This window comes from Triturus cristatus, chromosome 2_1, assembly GCF_964204655.1.
Source record: "Triturus cristatus chromosome 2_1, aTriCri1.1, whole genome shotgun sequence".
Lineage (NCBI taxonomy): Eukaryota > Metazoa > Chordata > Amphibia > Caudata > Salamandridae > Triturus > Triturus cristatus.
This window is the reverse complement of record NC_140581.1, coordinates 611,558,780-611,581,373: the sequence shown is the minus strand read 5'-3', so window position 1 is coordinate 611,581,373 and position 22,594 is coordinate 611,558,780. Positions and strand designations below refer to the sequence as shown.

Sequence of the window (22,594 nt, the reverse complement as noted above, 5' to 3'; positions counted from 1 at the left end):
TGTGTTGGATTGCTGAATTTTACTTAACCCATATGTATGAAAATAGAGAATTTTCATATTCTGCAACGTACATTGAAATGATGGTTCTGAGATGGACAGAAAATATGTCTTGAAAATAAATTGCTGTAAAGTCATTTTGTTTGGAGCTCTGCTGCCCTCTTGTGGATTCTGTCGGCACTGACATTGGCGCGGCGAATAAGGGTAAGCCGGAGACCATACATTTTCTTTCGTCTAATTGCTGAAGCATCGATATGGTCTCATCTACAGGGTAGGTTATATAATGTCGTGACCCTAAAGCACTGCGTGAAACAGATTAGAGTAATACCAACAAGCATTGGCAATGCAATAGGACTCACATTTACTCGAGACATATTGCATTGCAAATAGCAATCCGTGCGGAAATGACTGACATTGCTGTTATGGGGAGGGACTAACAAGCTTAAAACCAATCGGAAGGCAGCATTTAGAACCTAAGCCAATGAAGATGAGCTGGAAAGTGGGCAGACCTTCCACAAACCTTCCACACTATAGTGTATACTGCATGCCTCACAAAACGATGGCAGTGCATTAGCGCTGCAACACTAGGCGAGACCTAAGAAGAAGAAAGTCTGTGCTGTGAAGGGGCCAGTAGCTGTGGAAGGACACAAATGACTGACATGGCTGTTATGGGGAGGGACTAACAAGCTTAAAACCAATCTGAAGGCAGCATTTAGAACCTAAGCCAATGAAGATGGGCCGGAGAGAGGGCGGAGCTTCCACACTATAGTGCATTCTGCATGCCTCGCAAACCGATGGCAGCGCATTCGCGCTGCGACGCTAGGTGAGACCTAAAAAAAGTATACTCCCTCAGATAAATATAATAAACAGTTGCATGCTGCTAGCCAATAGATATATTTAGGACCCTTTCCAAAGCCAAAATAATTCTGAATAGATTAGGTTAATCCATATCCTTTCTAAAGGAATCAAAGAAACCAGGTAACTAACATGACCATCCTCAGAACATGAAAATGTTTTACCCTGTACCAATTATTTGCCTGACCAATATATATATATATATGGAATTCTTTTAAGCGCATTTAGGGATCAGGCCTGGGTTTTATTTACCTACACTTATAATTTCTCACTCATGATGGCTTTTTCATGTCTCCCACTTGACAGTTATACATACATGTATACATAATTTGATGTATTATTTTTAAAGTGAGACAAATGCTATTTAATGTTTAACAACGACTTTTTAAATTTTGGTTTTACTTTTAATTTAAAAAAAAATTGATTGACTTAGTCTGTTTTCACTGTGATTAATGAGATGGCAAAAATGTATTGTGAGCCCAAAGTCTTTCCTATGTTGTTTCTTATTTTCCTCCACTGTGTCTCAATGTATGCTACAAATACTGTGCCACAATGTGTAGTCCCTAGCTTTGACAAAGACCTTCTGGTCGAAACGCGTCAGCTGTTCAAATAAACTGTTTTGGACCTACCTGGAGTGCGTGCTTTGTTTCTTCTGGCGTGGCGTGGCTGCATCAGTAGGGACTTCTGAAGCAAGTCTGACGGGTACTGCGCCTGTCTGCATCCACCAAGCGAGGCCGGTGCTGGGCAATCGGACTAAAGCAGAAACTTCTCTCTGCGGAGGTATCCGATTTCCGCCGCCTGTGTCCTTGGAAGTAATGCAGACCGTGACTCACCTGCACTGAACACCGCACGGCTGCCGCGGCAACACTTATCTTCAGCGGAATACGAGTGACAGCTCCTGGCATGCTGCAACAGTGTATCTGGCTTCCAAGGTAACACACACACACACAAGGCAGAGGTCCCGCTCCGAATGTGAATCTATTTGGAACGTTGGACGGCAGGTTCCGTAGTCCTCGGTTCCAATTACCAGCACTTTCCTTCTCTTGATTTATGGGACATTTTCACATTGACTTTCATACAGCCAATTGCAAACGTCACGGGGAGAGTCTTTCCCAGTCTGCAATCCCATGATTCTTGCACCGCTTTTTTCATTTACCAGTGGCATTGGTTAATGCGAGACTCTAAGAGACTCAAAGAAGTTATTAGGGGAGCTTGACCATGTGCGCATCTATACGCAAACGGCTGGGGGTAGCAAAAGACCTCTTCAATGAGAGAAAGGTTGCTGGAGGACAAAGCAACAGCACTATCACAGGGGGCGCATACACAGATGAAACATCATTGAAACAGACCCTTGCTGCATATGAAAAATTGAGGAGGAAGGAGATCAAGCGCAGTTGGGAGGTGATCTCCGTGGATAATTACATCGAGGTGGGGCGGGTACTCCGCATACTTAACACCCCCACTTGCCAAGACCCACACCCCAAATTACTGGAAGAGTGGTCAGCATTGATGGCTTCCACCTGCCAAGGAATGTTGGGACTGCTATCAAAATATACAACATTGGAGTTGAAACATGTCACAATGGAGCTTAAATCGCAGCAGGAAACTGGACAAACAGGAGGAGATACAAGCTTTCCTCAAAAGAGATGGAGGTCAGACTGAACAAATATGAGGAGGAAATAAAAACAAAAAAAGAAATGAAAATTCACTAGGGACAAGAATGACTGACTCAGGCCGGATACTAACTTTCGGGAGAAAGTATGATGGTGCAAGGAAAGTTCAGATGCACCTATGCTCTACAGCAACACGAGGCAGCTACCTCGGAGTCAAGTTCAGATGTCTCAGACATGGATGAGAGGCAAACCTCTTTTGGTAGTGGCATCGCCCCCTTCACCACACTAAAGGAGTACCGTTTTTAACGGCAAAGCCAGGGGCCAAGTCGCAAACCACCAAAAGCAAAAGGAGAAAACAACGCAAAAGGAAAACCAGGAGGGGCGGAGGAGGCAAAGGAAGTCGAGCAACCACGTGGGAAGGGAGTCCGGTTCAGCAAGAGGAACAAATGATGTGTGAGCCTTCTTTCACTGTTATTAACCTTTCTTCCCAGAACCTCACACCAGATGAACAATCTCTCCTCGAGCTGGGTCTCTTTTTCTGCCCCACTAACAACTTTGATTACCCCCGCACCCTTATTGATGTCTTTATTTGCTAGAAAACTCAAGCTTCTCAAAATGCATGCTCTCAAAAGCTCACTGGGTCTGCAGGAGGGGGGGGGGGGGGTGATTGACAATCCTCCTACTGTGTCTGATACACCAGCTGATCTCCTCCTGGAGTGCGGGCTTGGTTTCTTCTGGCGCGGTGTGGCTGCATCAGTAGGGACCATTGACTCCATGTTGCTTTAACTACATTTCGTGAGCATGTTTCATCTTAGGTCTGTCTGACCCTGCCTTTCAGCTCAGGTGTTTGGAAGAGAAATCAAGACAGGTGTAAAAGGTTTGGGGGTGCGTGTACTGCACAAGACTGCCTCAATGTCCAACGGATGAGCTACAGGCCAAGGTTCCCTTCGAAGGTTAATTACAGCACTTATACCATCTTTCGCAGGCCGAACGACCCAGTTCCTGGTGTCGGGAGAATTCCAACATGGAAACTAAGGAAAATTAAATGTTACCAATATGCAGCGGATGCCTAAATGTAGTTCTTAAAGCCTTAGCGCCCCGCACCCTGCCTGGAGGAACATCTCTCAGCTGAAGAGGTCAAGACAATTATGGATCTACATCCTGACTTTATAAACACTTATGCTCAGAACTGGTACCGCACTTAGTGACTCTAATCAGTGCCATTTTGTTATCCCGTACAGGCTCCCCATCAAGGACAACTGCAAAAATCACCAGTCTACACAAATCAGGCAAGCCTGCAGAAAAGTGTGAGTCCTACTGACCGAGTGCCCTGCTGAGCACAGACGCATACACTTATACAAAAGATATAACCAAAGTGACTTGTGGTTCATATTCCCTACCTCATCGACCCTGACCAATCAGGCTTTATTCCCAAAGACAAGCAGTGGATAACATCAGGCAAATACTGCACCTCATTGAAAAAGTAAACTTTAGAATGGGGCCCTTAGGCATCCTGTCCCTTGATGCTGAAACAAATCAAATCATTTGACAGAGTCTATTTCTCTTTTCTTACCTGTGTGTTGGAGGCGATAGGCCTGAGCCCGAAAGATAAAATAGACAGCAGCTGGTTACAAAAATCCCAAGGCACGAGTTCTAGTCAATGACGAAACATTCGAAGAAAGCAACTAGGTCAATAAGACAGGCAGCACAACTAAAACTGCTCTTCGAGTGGTCCTTGTATGAGGAGACATTGGATCCATATGGACGCTGCAGTGGTGAGTTGAACCCCCTGGGCTATACTGTGGCGGCCCAAATAAGCTAGGCCTCCAGTGTGCTACTACTTGGCTAAAAAAGCTACCACTGGAGGTATGGCACTTTGTTGCGAAGGGCAGAGCATTGACCACCTTCCCATCCCCATGTAACCTGCTCTTGGGTAATTTAAGGAGTTCACGCTGGTACTGGAGCATAGTGAGTTTGAAGGTTGCTGGGAAGGGGTACTGAATGTTAATGGGACCTTTTGAGGGGGCGGGTGGGGGAGGGGTTATAAAATACTTTTATCAAAGCAAGCTGGTCTACAAAATAAGTGAGAATGACTGCAGACCCACTCTGTATTATCCAATGTATGAAAGTCGCACACAAAGGTTTACAGTAATTGATTGTCCCGTTTTTATTCTATTAACCCATGGGTACTCACAAACTTTCTCTCGGGGGCCAAATTTACAGTGTGGTTTGTGGCTGAGGGCCGCACTGGTGGGGGCGGGGGCAGTGGGGGAGGAGGCGGGGCTAGAGTACAAAAAAAAAAACTATGACAATGAGGTTGAACACAGGCCCCTGCAGCGGACGCCTTCGTCCACTGAGCCACCAGACCCGGCATTCACACATCTTTATCTATCTATCTATCTATCTATCTATCTATCTATCTATCTATCTCTCCCTCTGTCTCCCTCCCTCTGTCTCCCTCCCTCTGTCTCCCTCCCTCTGTCTCCCTCCCTCTGTCTCCCTCCCTCTATCACCCTCTGTCTCCCTCCCTCTGTCTCCCTCCCTCTATCACCCTCTGTCTCCCTCCCTCTGTCTCCCTCCCTCTATCACCCTCTGTCTCCCTCCCTCTGTCTCCCTCCCTCTATCACCCTCTGTCTCCCTCCCTCTGTCTCCCTCCCTCTATCACCCTCTGTCTCCCTCCCTCTGTCTCCCTCCCTCTATCACCCTCTGTCTCCCTCTGTCTCCCTCCCTCTGTCTCCCTCCCTCTGTCTCCCTCCCTCTGTCTCCCTCCCTCTCTCTCTCTCCGTCTCCCTCCCTCTCTCTCTCTCCGTCTCCCTCCCTCTCTCTCTCTCCGTCTCCCTCCCTCTCTCTCCCCGTCTCCCTCCCTCTCTCTCCCCGTCTCCCTCCCTCCCTCTCTCCGTCTCCCTCCCTCCCTCTCTCCGTCTCCCTCCCACTCTCTCTCCGTCTCCCTCCCACTCTCTCTCCGTCTCCCTCCCACTCTCTCTCCGTCTCCCTCCCACTCTCTCTCCGTCTCCCTCCCACTCTCTCTCCGTCTCCCTCCCACTCTCTCTCCGTCTCCCTCCCACTCTCTCTCCGTCTCCCTCCCACTCTCTCTCCGTCTCCCTCCCACTCTCTCTCCGTCTCCCTCCCACTCTCTCTCCGTCTCCCTCCCACTCTCTCTCCGTCTCCCTCCCACTCTCTCTCCGTCTCCCTCCCACTCTCTCTCCGTCTCCCTCCCACTCTCTCTCCGTCTCCCTCCCACTCTCTCTCCGTCTCCCTCCCACTCTCTCTCCGTCTCCCTCCCACTCTCTCTCCGTCTCCCTCCCACTCTCTCTCCGTCTCCCTCCCACTCTCTCTCCGTCTCCCTCCCACTCTCTCTCCGTCTCCCTCCCACTCTCTCTCCCTCCCTCTGTCTCCCTCCCTCTGTCTCCCTCCCTCTGTCTCCCTCCCTCTGTCTCCCTCCCTCTGTCTCCCTCCCTCTGTCTCCCTCCCTCTGTCTCCCTCCCTCTGTCTCCCTCCCACTGTCTCCCTCACACTGTCTCCCTCACACTGTCTCCCTCACACTGTCTCCCTCACACTGTCTCCCTCACACTGTCTCCCTCACACTGTCTCCCTCACACTGTCTCCCTCACACTGTCTCCCTCACACTGTCTCCCTCACACTGTCTCCCTCCCACTGTCTCCCTCCCACTGTCTCCCTCCCACTGTCTCCCTCCCACTGTCTCCCTCCCACTGTCTCCCTCCCACTGTCTCCCTCCCACTGTCTCCCTCACACTGTCTCCCTCACACTGTCTCCCTCACACTGTCTCCCTCACACTGTCTCCCTCACACTGTCTCCCTCACACTGTCTCCCTCACACTGTCTCCCTCACACTGTCTCCCTCACACTGTCTCCCTCACACTGTCTCCCTCACACTGTCTCCCTCACACTGTCTCCCTCACACTGTCTCCCTCACACTGTCTCCCTCACACTGTCTCCCTCACACTGTCTCCCTCACACTGTCTCCCTCACACTGTCTCCCTCACACTGTCTCCCTCACACTGTCTCCCTCACACTGTCTCCCTCACACTGTCTCCCTCACACTGTCTCCCTCACACCGTCTCCCTCACACCGTCTCCCTCACACCGTCTCCCTCACACCGTCTCCCTCACACCGTCTCCCTCACACCGTCTCCCTCACACCGTCTCCCTCACACCGTCTCCCTCACACCGTCTCCCTCACACCGTCTCCCTCACACCGTCTCCCTCACACCGTCTCCCTCACACCGTCTCCCTCACACCGTCTCCCTCACACCGTCTCCCTCACACCGTCTCCCTCACACCGTCTCCCTCACACCGTCTCCCTCACACCGTCTCCCTCACACCGTCTCCCTCACACCGCCTCCCTCACACCGTCTCCCTCACACCGTCTCCCTCACACCGTCTCCCTCACACCGTCTCCCTCACACCGTCTCCCTCTCTCCGTCTCCCTCTCTCCGTCTCCCTCTCTCCGTCTCCCTCTCTCCGTCTCCCTCTCTCCGTCTCCCTCTCTCCGTCTCCCTCTCTCCGTCTCCCTCTCTCTCCGTCTCCCTCTCTCTCCGTCTCCCTCTCTCTCCGTCTCCCTCTCTCTCCGTCTCCCTCTCTCTCCGTCTCCCTCTCTCTCCGTCTCCCTCTCTCTCCGTCTCCCTCTCTCTCCGTCTCCCTCTCTCTCCGTCTCCCTCTCTCTCCGTCTCCCTCTCCGTCTCCCTCTCTCTCCGTCTCCCTCTCTCTCTCTCTCCGTCTCCCTCTCTCTCTCTCTCCGTCTCCCTCTCTCTCCGTCTCCCTCCCTCTCTCTCCGTCTCCCTCCCTCTCTCTCCGTCTCCCTCCCTCTCTCTCCGTCTCCCTCCCTCTCTCTCCGTCTCCCTCCCTCTCTCTCCGTCTCCCTCCCTCTCTCTCCGTCTCCCTCCCTCTCTCTCCGTCTCCCTCCCTCCTCCCTCCCTCTCTCTCCGTCTCCCTCCCTCTCTCTCCGTCTCCCTCCCTCTCTCTGTCTCCCTCCCTCTCTCTCCGTCTCCCTCCCTCTCTCTCCGTCTCCCTCCCTCTCTCTCCGTCTCCCTCCCTCTCTCTCCGTCTCCCTCCCTCTCTCTCCGTCTCCCTCCCTCCCTCTCTCTCCGTCTCCCTCCCTCTCTCTCCGTCTCCCTCCCTCTCTCTCCGTCTCCCTCCCTCTCTCTCGGTCTGTCTCCCTCGGTCTGTCTCCCTCGGTCTGTCTCCCTCGGTCTGTCTCCCTCTTGTCTGTCAGTCGGTCTCCCTACCTCTCCCTCTATCTCTCTCTCTCTCTCTCCCTCTGTGTTTGTCTCCCTTTCTCTGTCTCCCTCCCTCCCTCTCTGTCTGTGTCTCCCTCCCTCTCTCTCTCTCCCTCCCTCCCTATCCCTCCCTGTCTCCGTCTCCCTATGTCTCCCTCCCTATGTGTCCCTGTCTCCTTCTCTCTCTCTCTCTCTCTCACCGTCTGTCTCCCTCCCTCTCTCCATCTCCCTCCCTCTGTCTCACTCCCTCCGTCTCACTCCCTCCCTCTCCCTCCATCTGTCTCCCTGTCTCCCTTTCTCTGTCTCCCTCCCACTCTCTCTCCGTCTCCCTCCCTCTATCACTCTCTCTCCCCCCCTCTGTCTCACTCACTCTGTGTCCCTTTCTCTGTCTCCCTGTCTCCTTCTCTCTCTTTCTCTCCGTCTGTCTCCCTCCCTCTCTCCATCTTTCTCCCTCCGTCTTTCTCCCTCCGTCTCCCTCCCTCTCTCCGTCTCCCTCCCTCCGTCCGTCTCCCTCCCTCCGTCTCCCTCCCTCCCTCCGTCTCCCTCCCTCCCTCCGTCTCCCTCCCTCCGTCTCCCTCTCTCTCTCTGAATCACTGTTTGTCTCCCTTTCGCTCTCCCTCCCTCCCCTCTGTCTCCCTTCCTCTCCCTCTGTCTCCGTCTGTCTCCCTATCTGTCTCCCTCTGTCTTCCTCCTCTCCCTCTGTCTTCCTCCCCCTGTCACCTCACCTGCTGCTCTCACTCCCTGCTGCCCTCCGTCACCTCACCCTGCTGTCCTCCTCACCCTTTGACACCTCACCCACGCTGAGACAGCTTCCGAGAACACACACAGCCGCCGCCGCACCCAAGTACTTAACAGGTGTTTTAAAAACCATTCACTTGTTAATGAGGCTTTATTGTATTTCACCTCTTCTTAGCGCCCCTGCATCAGGGGCGCTAAGAAGAGGTGAAATTCAACAAAGCCTCATTTACAAGTTAATGGTCTTTAAAAGAAATCGCCCGGGCCCCAGAAGCTCCACGCTGCTGCAACCGGCGATGTAAAAAACACACAGGTATGATGTCTGTAAGGTCCGCCACGGAAGGCTTGCCGGGCCGCCGCCGGCCCGCGGGCCGTACTATGAGTACCCGTGTATTAACCTGTATGTATAAACGGGGTATTATTTTATATGTAATGCGTATAATTGTTTCTAACTTTTTTAACGGTTGTATGATTGTTTATGATGTGCATCTTTTATGGATACTTTTATATCCGAATAAAGATTATTGATGATGATGATGATGATGACTGCATATCTTACTTTCTATTATGACACTGGGCCCTACACCTGGAGAATAAAGAAGCAGCTACAAGGGGCCATATGTAGGAAGCCAAATTGAGATCGCAAACGCTGAAATTCGCGATCGCAATTTGGGCAATGTGCTATGTAGCAGACAAAAACCCACTCGCAAAATAAAGAATCCCAAATTGCGATTCCTTCAATGCAATGTAGGAAGCACCCAAGTTGTGCGATTTTGGCTTAAGGAATCGCAAATTACCACCAACTTCAGGTTGGTGGTAATTTGCGATTTCTTTGAAAAATGCACTTTTTTGCATTTTTCAAAGTGTCATGTGGCGCACATACATGCCCTTAGCACATGTATGTGCGCCACATGTGCACACATGCTTATTTCAGGGGTGCAACAGGGTGTCCTATTGACACCCTTGCAACCTTGAAATTGCATTCACAATTTGCGATTCTCTAATTGGGAATCGCAAATTGAGAATGTCTTCCCATTCATTCCTATGGGCCTTCCAGCCCATAGGAATGAATGGGAAGGTATTCTTTATTTGCGAATCTCAATTTGCGATTCGCAAATAAGGAATATGCAGGATTCGCAAAATATTTTGCAAATCCTACCTACATTGCGTTTAGCGATTCTCTAATTGCGCTTCCCTAAAAATCGCAATTTGAGAATCGCAAAAAACGTTTTACCTACATATGGCCCTAGACCCTTAACAGGGAGAAGGAGCTCTTCACAAACCACACTGGCCGAAAGTCATATCTAACATCTACTCTATATTGCCAGAGACAACCTCAGACTTAAAATGGTCATATACGAGGAAATGGCACCTTCTGCTGGGTAAACAAAATCCATTGTCCTAATGGCAAGGCAGATATGACTTCAATTTGCAAAAGTGTACAGAACAGAGAGGCGATGTATAAAATCATGTTTTGGTATGCCACTCCTAAGAAACTTAAACAAATGTATGGGTCTGTGGATGATCGATGTTGGAGGGGCTGTGGACAAGCCGGTGATGTGTTACACATGTGGTGGGCATGCCAAAAGATAACGATTTTGGGGGAGGAAAAGAATTCCTCAACCACATCAAGGGGATGTCTGGCTTCCCACTATGCCCATGGCTGGCAACTGCCATCAGGTGACTCGTGCCTACAGCACTCAATGGTCTTTCCTAAATTAGACTAGAGGATCCCAACCAATATGCTATTGGCAGCAAAACAATTGTTGTCACTGAAGTGGAAGTCATAAATTATTGATGCTGCTGGCCATGGAATCATTTCCATGGAACATTAACATGGGTCAAATACAAAAGCGAAGTGGTAACCTCTAGTAAGCTACATGTCGGACAAAGTTGTACCTTTCACTAAAAAGCACAGGGCGAAGTACAGTGGTACACATCAAGTACGGTGCACCTACTTATTTGTGCTTCTCAGCGGGGCCTTATGCAAGTGGTTGTTACTTGTGTTTGAATTGCTTTGAATAATCACCTGGGGGAGGGAAGCAGGAGGGACAGGGGGTGAGTAGGTTTTTTCTCTGTAGAGATAATGGGAAGCTATGCATAATGTGCCTGTTCATGTGCTCAATAGTATTATGTTTTTTTCATTGTGGAAAACAAATTAGACTTATTTGGGTAAAACAAAATAGGTTTGGTTTCTAATCCAATACGGTCTATTGCTGCTCCATGCCCAAAGGTAAAAGCAAAGGATGGCATCTGTGCAAGTATAGTTTTAGAGATTCATAGATAAGCTCTTAAAACGCTCGTTTGTAAAGTATTCCACTTTTACACGTTCATCAGCAATAGATCTTTAAGCAAGTACGAATATTTTAGATGTCACAATTGGAATAGCTTGTTTAACTGCTTTTAAATACTAGTCACACCAAATGCAGTACTCATAACCTCACCCTTGCTGTGACAGATATTATAAATGGTGTAAACAGATTCTTGCAATCCTACATGTGATTATCAGATTGACCGTGACACTATGAAACAAGACTATGAATATGGTTTAATTTATGTAGGTTGTGCGAGTAAAGCATTGCACACATTGTCGCGCTAACAACGTGTGAATTTCAGTGTTTTTTTTTCTTTTAACATTAATTCGTTACCATACTTGTACTGTTCTTAAAAAAAAAAAAAAAAGAGAATCCTATGCTATATTAAGACACATGAAACTAAAACTTGCAATATATGCACTGAAGATGCTGACCGCAGGGCCTGGTGACTGCCAATCTGTGTGGGTGGCCAACTCCTTTAGGGATTATATTTCCTTTGGCAAGACCATGAGCCTAAACCAGCTACAGGCAGCCAATCTTCCTCTGGGCATGGTCACAGGGTTTGCAAACCCTTGCTGGAGCTCTGTGGGGTTTGTTGACCTGGTTCCAAGATGAGCAAAACTTTTTTTTAGCTAAATTTGAGGTTTGCAGGGGACTCTGGGTAAGAAAACATTGGGGGATCTACGCAAGCCATACCTCTATGAAGTCCCGCTGGTGTCTAGTTTTCAGAAATATCTGGGTTTGGTAGGTTTTCCTAGATGGCCGTCGAGCCCTGGACCAAAAACGCAAGTGGTCCCCTAGCAAAATCAGGTCATTTTGTGATAGATAATTCTGATATCTCCACAACACGTTTTGGGCCCTTACGTGCTGCGGGTACTTGGTCCACCCACAGAAGCGAGGTACCATTTTTATCAGGAGACCTGGGGGAACGCTGGGTGGTAGGAAATTTGTGTCAGCCCAGTGATCCCACACAGAAATGTGAGAAGAATGATTTTTTTCAGCTAAATGAGGGTTGCAGGGGATTCTGGGTAGGAAAACTAAGGGGGATCCACGCTAGCCACACCTCCCTGGACTCCACTGGGTGACTAGTTTTCAGAAAGGTGTGGGATTGGTAGGTTTCATTAGATGGCCGCCGAGCACAGCACCAAAAACGCAGGCGCCCCACTTGCAAAACCAGGTCGTTTTCTGATAGATCGGGGGAATCTGCGTTTTTGGTGTCGGGGTTGGCGGCCATCTAGGGAAACCCACCTCCCTGGACTCCCCCGGGTGTCTAGTTTTCAGAAATGTGTGGAATTGGTAGGACTTGTGTGGAACCCCCTAAGTGTTCCTACCCAGAATCCCCTGAAACCCTCAGATTTAGCTAAACAAAAATAATAAAATTTCTTACATTTTTGTGTGGGATCACCTTGCCGGCAAAAATGTCCTACCACTCAGCGTTTCCCTCAGTCTCCCAAGTTAAATTACCTCACTTTATGTTCATAAGCCAAGGATTGTAAGTTATGGAACAGGCGAGAAAAGACGCGTAATCCTGCTTCATATTCTGTACAAGAAACTGGACCCAGAGATGCCCAGCGTTCTCATCAAGGCACATATTCTTAAGGGTGATTGCGCTATAAGCAAAATTGCAACAAAGCTTGGAGCTTTAACTTCTGAACCTGTGAAATTTTGAAAAGGATTTGCTGAGAAAGAAGAAGAATGTGACATTAAAGACGTAGAAAAACGTCTTGCGAGCGTGTGGAAAAAGAGTGCTGACTGTCCCACATTTGACAGTGAGTTCAAACCTGCGAAGTGCCTTTCCACCGACGTCCTATTCTGTAGGTGGACACAATAAAAGACTAACTCTCCTCGATCAGAAGATGTGTAAATGTTTTGGATCATGAATAGGTGGATTAGGATCCGTGGGAATTTGGTTGGGAATATATTGATAGGGTGCTGAAACATACGAAATTTCAAAAGCATCTACCCACAGAACTTACACGTACATGTACTTGCAAAGTCTGTACTACAAAAATAGGTCCCGGTCAATATGCTCTACTCAAATGTTCAACATTCTGCAAATTTACCACGAGCGATTGCCGAAACAAATAAAGTGAACTATAAAAATGTGTCTAAAACAGGAGTGAAACATTTGTTTTCATATTCAGATCAAAAACATTGTTTGGTGTATACATAAAAGTATTAAAAACCATCATTTGTTTCATTTCTATATACGTCTCTTCTTCTATTATAGCTTCCATTTTGGAAAACGGCAGATGGTTTGCTCTGCGGAGTTATTATCTGTCTCTATAAGAATGACCCCCCCAAAACCTATATTTTAACACTAAAATGAGGTATATAGTTCTCATGCTTCCTCAAATATTACTTCACTGCAAAACATTCGCCATTTTTGTTTTTTAAATATCAAGAAAAAGTTGGCCAGGATCAGCAATGTCTACCCAAGCAAAACGTATAGTTTACCTGTCGGTGTAGTTTTGCAGCTTGAAGAATTTTCTGGATTCACATGCTGTGCATTATTCCACCATCTAGTGGTTGGGTCCGGCATTGTAGTATTTGTCCTTGTTTTTTTTTTCGTTTGTAGGTGGGCATCGACATACCACCATTTGGTGTCCTTCTGTGACGTCCTTCCTCCAGAAGCTCCCACCTTTGGTCGCAATCTTCAGATTCTTATTTTTTTCACCCCTCTCTTCCCTCATCTTTCTTGGTGGAGGGTGGGTTCCTAGTGAATCCAGAAAATTCTTCAAGCTGCAAAACTACACCGACCGGTAAGAAACTGTTTTGCAGCGTGAATCGATTCTGGATTCACATACTGTGCATAGACTTTGTAGCGGTTTACTAGTCTTGTGGTGGCTGGGTGGAAGATGAGCGCTGGTTTGTGAATATATGTTGCAAGACTTTGTCCTACTTGTACTTCCCTATTCATTTGAATGTCCACACAGTAATGTTTTGTGAACGTGTACACTGAAGACCATGTTGCTGCCATGCAAAGGTCTTGAATTGGAGTATTGGCTAGAAATTAGATTGTTGCTCCTTTCTTTCTTGTTGATTGAGCCCGCTGGGCTCTTTGTAATGTTTGCCCTGCGTGTTTGTGGCATAACTGTATAGCTTGTGCAATCCATCTTCATATTGTGTTCGTTTTCTGGGAAGGCCAGTAACCAAGGTTTGTAAAAGATACAAACAATTGCTTTGTTTTCCTGTATTCTTTTGTCTTTTCAATGTACTATATGACTGCTCTTCTAGCGTCAAGAATATGCAATGCTTTCTCTGCCTGTGTTTTTGGAAGAAACTTGGTATTTGTATGGTTTGGTTTAAGTGGAATTTTGATACCACCTTTGGCATGAAATGTGGATCCGTTCCTATGGCAATTTTGTTATGTATTTGAAAGTAGGGTTCCTGCAGTGTTAGTGCTTGCAGTTCACTAACTCTACGTAACTATGTTATTGCTAATAAAAAGGCAGTTTTCAGTGTGAGCATCTGTGGCGTTGCCTTGTGTAGCGGCTCAAATGGTGCTTTCATCAGATGAGCGAGTACTATATTAAGGTTCCATGTGGGTGCAGGCACTGTTTTGGGCAGTGAGATTTATTTTGCCCCTTCTAGGAACCTCTTTAACCCCTTTGATGCTGCGCAGATTGCGCCGCTGTGCTGACGGAATCTTGCGCGGGCGTGGTCATGACGGAATGGTTCCGTCATGAGCACAGCTCAACCGTGGGTCATGACGGAACCATTCCGTCATGAGCACCGAAGGGGTTAACACGTGAGAAGTGAAGAAGCTCTTCCCGGTTTGTTCTCTTGTGTATGCTACAATTGCTGCTCAGTGAACCTTTAGTGATATATATATAGTTTGGTTTGCTATGTAGTAAATGTGTCAAGTACTTCAAAACGGTCTTTTCTTTTGTGAACTTTTTGGAAAGGTGTCCGAGGCACCACTGAGAGTATCTTTGCCATTTTGCTGTGTAAAATGTTCTTGCGGTGGACTTCCTTGCCTCTCGTAGAACTGCCACTGTGCTTTCTGGTAGTTTTAGGTGTGCAAATTCTATATCCTCAGGAGCCATGCTGCAAGCTCAGGCTCTCGTGTTCTGGGTGAAGTACTTTTCCCTCTTGCATTGTTAGTAAGTCTGGTCTTTTTGGCAATTTATGAATTGATTCTTGAGATATATCTCCATTATCTCTGAGAACCACGTCTGTGTTGCCCATTAAGGGGCAATGAGAATCATTGTCATGTGGCTGCTTTTGCATTTGTTGATTACTCCATGGAGAAGTGGTATTGGGGAGAAACGCGTAAGCAAATATCCCTGACCAGTCTATCCATAGCGCATTCCCCAGGGACTGATTGCAAGGTTGCCTGGATGCAAAGTGTTGCCATTTTGCATTGAGGGGTGTTGCAAAGAGGTCGACTTTTGGAGTTCCCCATTTGTGAAAGATCTTGTGGAGTTCTGTTTGATTCAACTTCCACTTGTGGGATGATGACGCCTGTCTGCTCCCACATGGTCCTTTCCTGACGAGTGTTGTGCTATTATTTTTATGTTTCTTGGGATTGCCCACATCCAGAGTTGCTGAGCTAGAGTTGAGCGTGCCCATGATTGTGTTCCTCCTTGCTTGTTTATGTAAAACATGTTGGTTACTTTGTATCAGAACAGTCTTTCGGTAGAGCTCTTTCTGAAAGGCTTTTAAGGCTAGGAACACTGTTTTTAACTCTAGGATATGCATGTGCTGCAGAGCATCCTGCTGTATCCCCAATCCTCTTACTTTGAGGGTGTCCATGTGCGCTCCACATCCTATCTGTGAAGCATCTGTCGTTATGGTGACTATTGGAGTTGGTTGTGTGAAAGGTCTCCCAAGTGATATGTTTGTTTGGTTCCACCATGCTATTTCCTGCTGTACTGTTTGCATGACAACCACTAGCTATTTCCAACTCCCTGTTGCTTGTGACCATGTGCTTTAAGTCACTCTTGGAATGGTCTCATGTGTGGGCGAATGCTGGGAATCAAATGAATGCATGAACCCATCATTCCTAGCAGGAATGATGGGTTCATGCATTTTCTCCGAGGGGGGGGGGGCGGTTCTCGAAAGGATTGTCTTCCTTGCTGGTATTGCCAATTTTGTTGTTGCCCTTGCTTTAGCCCTTGGTAACCCTGCTGATATGACTGATGCGAGGCTGTAGGGTGATAGTTACCTCTGCCCGCTGGTCTCCTTGAGGGGGTGGCCCTACGCAAGCATCTGAATTGTAGAGCTCCCCTAGATCCTGCTGTTTCGTTGTACTTTTTAAAAAATTTAGTTTAGCTTGTCGTCCACTATGCTTCCAAACAGCAGTTCTCCATGGAACAGGGAGTTCAGTATATTGTTATGCACCTCTGGTTTGAAACCTGAGATCCGCAGCCATGCGTGCCTTCTTTCGGTGATGCTGATCATCATCATCTGCCTGCTTGATGTTTCTGCGGCATCTAGTGCAGCTTTTAAGCATGTATTCACAATATTCTTTCCTTCCTCTACTAAGTGGTTTGCTCTTTTTTGGAATTGTTCCAGTAGGTGCTTTAGTAGCTCACCAACCTCCTCCCAGTGTTGGTATGCATGTCTGTTGAGCTATCCATTTGAATTTGCTATGCACCATCGATTTGCTGCACTTCACTCTACCTTTCTCCCCATAAGGTCCATCCTCTTGCTTTCTTTGTCTGGTGGTGGACCCATGGTGGTTAGTACATTGGCCCTTTTCCTGGCTGTGGCTGTTATAATGGAGTCAACTGCCACCGACTCCTTGATGTAAATAGGGTCCTTGGAGGAGAGTTTGTATTTTTTTCTCTACTCTTGGTGCGAGTGCCTTATGCGTAGCAGGTTCCTTAAATGCCTCTTTTCCCTGATCCAGTTAACTTGGCAGCATAGGGAGGAAATGGTTCTTGGATTGTATAGACATTAAAGTTTCGAGTAGAAAACATGGATTGTCTTTTTTTTCCCCTCAAGTTGTACTCCATAGGTATCTGCAGTCTTTTTGATGACTTGGTTGCACATACCAATGTCGTCTGGAGGTGAAGGCCTCGAAGGATAGGTATCAACAGCCTCGTTTGGGGAGTCAGTGTCACCATTGTAGCTCTTGAACCTCCGAGGTTTCAGAGCCCACATAAGTGTTCGTCTTCTTATCTGAAAAAGTATTCTTCTTCTTGCTCCTCAATCGGTTTGGGTGTTGGGAGGCTGTAACGCCGATGCTTTTTTCTACTGCTGTCGAATTTTACAGCAGTATCTTGAATTGCTTCAAGCTTTTGTCGAACTCTTTCTTTGCAAAGCACTCCATTTCTGCTTCTAGCCTCTTCTTTTTCCTTCTCGATGTCGGACGCATGAGTTTCGGCGTCAAGACTTTCTACCTTTCTCTTTGCGGTAGACGGTGCTTTCACGGCAGTCAAAGCCTGTTTTAACATCTCTTGTTTTGACGCTGAAGCGTCCTTTCCTTGACCATCTTTCGATGTCTTTGATCTTTCACGCCGAGGCTCCCTTGGAGGCCCTTGAGTCAGTCTTTAGGGACTGGTCTAGTTTTTTTTCTTTCTTTTTTCGAGGTAGACTCTTCTCTTACCTCTCTCGACATCTTCGACCTGGATGTCTGTCAGCGTCAACCTGTGGTCCTTCAGCGACATGGTCCTCTTCAGGGGTTTGGAATTTAATAAAATATCTACTTGTCCATGGGGCAGGTTGCTTCATAAATCTACTTGCCCTGTAACAAAATCCAGTTGTCCCTTTTGTGCAATGTAATGCAGCGACAAATGACAGCAATCTCATTATATAAGAGCTCTGAAATAGCCTCTCTGTTTATGCCAAGGCTCCTTCATAGTAGGAATTGAATACCAGCAATTCCCTTATGTTACCACGTTTCCGCAGATCTACATACTGGGGCTGAAGGTAATGGTAAGCAGTAGTTCCAGGGTTGGAAGGCCCTTCTGAGTCTGTGCAAATTTACTAACTTGCATGTTTTAAGAGTTTACCAACTCTGCTCTAATCTTTTCCCATACTGAGAAAGGTTGGATATTTACTCCTGAAAATGGCAGACCTAAGAGGTGTTCATGGGTTGGGAAATAAGTGGTTAGAGGGAAAGTGAACTTGCAAACACTCAGATTTTTGCATGAGCAAATCTACACCTGCATATTTGATCATGCTAAAATGCAGTTCACAAATGTTTTCTAGGAGTACTATTTCTTGGCCTACTTCTGTAGAGTCTTGTGAATTCACGAAAGTTGTACATCTGCACTTAATGCAAGGACATGGGTGCACTTTATTTAATAATTGGGCCCCTATAGGTCTGGCATTAACCATGACCTTTTGTGTGTATTAAACTTTTGTCTCTCTCTTGCTGTCTATCGGTTAGCTTCACTGGGAGTGACAGCATTCTGTTCTTTCACAAGGAGCATATCGATACAGTAGTTTTGTTCAGTGCCAGGAACTACTATGCAATGTGTGCTTTTTGAGACCAAAACCATTTTTGCTTTTTCCAATGTTTGTTATAACGGCAAGGGCCCAGCAGCTCCCACACTAATAATGTTTTACAAAAACCATGGCAAAACAAATCACGCATTGACAAAACCAAAAGCCTGACCAACAATTTCAGATCTACTGGCGTTACCAACGCTGGTTTATTTTTGTTTCCCATAATCTTATTAAAACTAGTTACTTATTTTCCATTATTAATATTTTTGGAAAATACTAGCATGCATCAACACATTTTACTAAATGATGCTGCAAAGAAATGGTACCTATATTTTTTCAGTAGTTTAGCAAAATGCGTTTGCATTTTTTTTGTGAACATTTTATTTTTAAAGCAAAGAATCATCAAACTGGCTTTCAGGCTTCTGCACATATTTGCACGTAATCGGAGAGCGTTCTGGAAGAAGTATACATATCCTCATATTGTTAAAATTTGCAAACGTGTGGCACATTTTTATACTCGAACCACTGTCAGTAGTGCAGTCTGAGGCTACAACATTTACTTAGAGAGCTCACCCTAATAATAAAGGCTTTACATTAATGAACCATAAATACACGTTTGAACAGCATGAACACATGGACACATATATTACCTTAACTGCAGGCAATGCCTTTCCCTGATCCATAATGTGGTACTGTAAACTGGCAGCCAAAGGGATGGTGCTGTAAGGGGTTGGGCCTACTTGTCCCAAGGACAAAATACACATGAAAACTTGTTGCCCTTGACCCCAAACAGTATGTCCCGGGCGTCTGGCTATAGGAATTCCACATCCCTGCCTCTTCCTCGCCCGAGAGTCCCAGGTCTGGTAGCGATGGTTCTGTGCCCTGCCCCTGCATGTTATAATTGGCTCTTCTCTGTCTCTCTCTCTCTCTCTTACCCTCAAAGTATTTGGGGTGAAAGACGAACACGCGTTGCAATCTTCACTTTGGTGATCCAATGGCTAGCAAAGGTTGCAGGCAGGATGCTGGTACTTTTGGGCGTACTGCGCACAGGGAGTCCCTTGTATGCGCATTGTCAGTTCTTCGGCGCAGGTTCTTTTCAGCTTTTGGTGCACTCCGGCACATTGATTCAAAGTCTGGTACGTCGAATCCTCGTACTGTTTGTTTTTGAAGTTTATTCCTAAGGTTTTCGTTGATTCTTCTCTCCAAATATCAGGAGCTCCAACCGTATCGATCCAGACCCAACAGTGGAAAAAAAAGAATCTGAAAATGGCAACCAAAGGTGGGAGCTTCCGGAGGAAGCATGCAGACGTCACAGAAGGACACCAAATGGTGATATGTCGAGGCCCACCAACAAACGAAGAAAAAAAAACAACAAAAAAAAACAGGGACAAATACAACTATTCCGGACCCAACCGCTTGATGGCAGAATAATGCACAGCATGTGAATCCAGAAAAGATTCACGCTGCAAAACTACTGCTCTAATAAATCAAAAACAAAACAAAAATGAAAATCTCTGGACAACAATTGTTTTCACTGCGGTAGATCAGGGGGCCGATTTTAAAACGGTTTCATTGCAGAAAAGACCAACAAGAAAGAGCTCAAAAGGAGGCAGGCAAACCAATATACCAGGACTCACTGTAGCTAGTACTGGGAAGAAAGGGACTGTGACTCTTTCTCCTTAGAGCAGTTGGAACTGACCAACCGGAGGTGGACTGGCATTACTCTGCTCTTCATAGGAGTTTCATTTTCCTTGGCCTTGGTGTCCAGAAGTAGGACAAACCAATAAAAATATTGCAATACCAGCAAATGGTTATTGCAATATTTGTGGCAAATCAGGCAGACTATCAGTTTGTATTGTATGCAAATTATCCCATTACATTGTTGAATAAACCAGAAAAGTATTTACTCCAACAGAAACTGGTATCATTTGTTATTCTACCGATTTTCTTTAATTTGCAAAGCATGTATATCTGTTGACTTTGGCAATGTATTAATATTAAGCTGCAGACACTCACTGAGCACATTGAGGTTGCTGGGAGAATACTAGAAGTTTCAGGACTTACAAATACAGTGGGAACCTGCATATCCCCAGGGCAAAATTTAAGAAGTTTTCAGGTCTAGAATAGAGTCCCCCACTACCTCCCACCAACCCGCCCCCCCCGCATATTTTATTAAATTTAACCTGCCTAAAAGCACGGGAAAGAAAAACTGCAGTGCACTATAAACCAGTTTCTATCAGCACCAGAATTCCAGTAAAGCTTGTGTTGAGGGCCCTAGTGTAATTCCTCAAAAATGATCGTGCACAGTGATCACCAAAAGGAATTCACCATCTTACAATGATGTGCTGAGTGGTGATATGCTTCAGGAGACCAAGGCCTGTTACAAATGGAAAATAAACTTTCTAGCTACAACAGCACAATCTGCTATACGAAATACAACAGAATCATGACTCTTTGTTCAATTAAGAGATACTACAAACAGATTGTGCAAAATAGGTGAACAGCTACCCAACTGTATGATAATAGTGGAAAGGATGCCACATACGTGTCAAAGTAGAAGTCTGATGCGCTTTAAGCTTACAATGCGGTTCTTAATACACTACAAAAAGATACAGCCAAATTGTGGAATTAAAGGCCAAGCAACTTTTTTTTTTTTTTAATATACTTGGGAGACTGTCAAGAGAAACAACAAGATCGGCTGAAACCTGATGTGCTGGAACTGTAACAAACGTGTGGCTTCCTTGGCACGTAGAGCTGCAACACAGGGCTCAGACAGATGTGCCCCAGTTTACACACTACACCTTGCAAAAGACTGCTCTCCAAGCATAAATGCTGCATTCAGTCCTCACAGAAGGGCTCTAATAAAAGTCTTTCCCTGGCAGAGAAGCAAGTTTAGTTACATAAGACTCCTAGGAACATTCTCGGGAATAGGGGAAAAAAATGCTGTGCCTGCAAGCCACACACGAGATACTTAACACATTACTGTGCTTATTTTGCAAGCTGTAAAAGTGCTTACAATTAGTAATATCTCATGCCATGAGCTCACTACAAAGGCAACCTCTTTATGGAAGGAGCAGGTCTCTATAGTAACTTTATAAAATATCCAACTAAACCGATGCGTAAACGTTTAATGCGCCAGATCCCATGAGGAGCCCACATGCAGGTAGGCGGGGGTGTGGTTATTCAGCAGCCATGTCCATGAAGGTACAAGCTTTACCTTCAAGCAACCAATAGTCATTATCACTCACACTATCATACAAACATTAAAGACACCAGAAAAAGCATAAAGCATGGCTTCTGTCAACAGATAAAGGCTGGCGAAATAAACCTCATGAACAATTTGAATTATCTCAGGCAGGTGTAGTGAAGGATCAAAAAAAGGCAACACAATGAGCTCATTGCAGTTAATCGGCACCAAGAAATGGTATGTCAATTTCCAAAGAAAATAAAGTCAACCCTCACCGCCCCTCCCCATACAAAAACAAGACACGCAATTACCTTATTAGTAGCAGTAGCACTAGATCCTGGAACAACAGGGACATTTGTCACTTGCACTGACAAGTAATTATTGTCTATCAGAGGCCAAGCGCCTTCCACTTTGCAGGTCTGAAAGTGATCCTTAAATGTCCTCAGATGGGGGTCCCCGAACAAACCACAGAAGACATAGGTAGGCTTTGGGTGTTGCCCTACCAAGTGCTCTCTGGTTCCAGGGCGGGTATGGTAATTACACGGGTCATGGGTCACCTCAGGGTGAGTGGAGGATGTTGGGCCATCCTTAGAGCAATTTCTCTGGCTCATGAGGTCGTTAATCCCCAGCACAGCAGAATGATAGACTAAGTTTCCCCGACATGTTTTAGAATTTTTCTCAGTGCACCCAGCATATGCCCGCAGAGCTTTGCAGAACTCTAACTCAACTCCATCAGTATTCAGATGCGAGGTCAGCGCAACAAAATCCGCGCTACACTTGTGGATCCGGCATTGTGACTGCAAAGGCTGACCATCACCTAAAAAGGCAGAGTAGAAAAAGGGAAAACATTTAACATAACACTATATCTACTGTTTTGCCGAACAAACTCAACCACAATAGAAGAAATTCAAGCAGAGCCCAAGCAAGGAAGAACAAAGGCATGAGAATTCGGATACAGTTTACAGAATTTGTTACTTACTGATTTTACAATATATTGAGATTAACAGTATACAAAGCAGATAGTTCACACAACACCGTTTTCAGTGCTTTGCATCTCTTCTTCATGCCATATACCATTGAGCATACTCAATAAGGGATCCATAGAGAATGACAAGTTTAGCTCAGCTTCACAACATTGCTTTACAATAAGAAACAAAAGCCAGCACTGCCTGTGTCCAGTGGAAGTTAGGTTTGTGACAAGCTGCTCCATCCCCAGGTTCTTCGGACACATCACTTAGCCAATGAAGCGTCTAGAT

The 22,594-nt window shown here is 46.3% G+C and overlaps 1 protein-coding gene across 1 annotated transcript in view; it reads right to left on the bottom strand.

Annotated features, from left to right (window-relative positions):
* Positions 1 to 22,594, bottom strand: part of RGMB (repulsive guidance molecule BMP co-receptor b) — a 71,439-nt gene that overhangs the window by 40,572 nt on the left and 8,273 nt on the right. Inside the window, exon 2 of the mRNA XM_085632542.1 lies at positions 21,650 to 22,155. Within this exon, the coding sequence (XP_085488668.1) occupies positions 21,650 to 22,155 (506 nt within the window). The remainder of the gene's footprint in view (positions 1 to 21,649; positions 22,156 to 22,594) is intronic.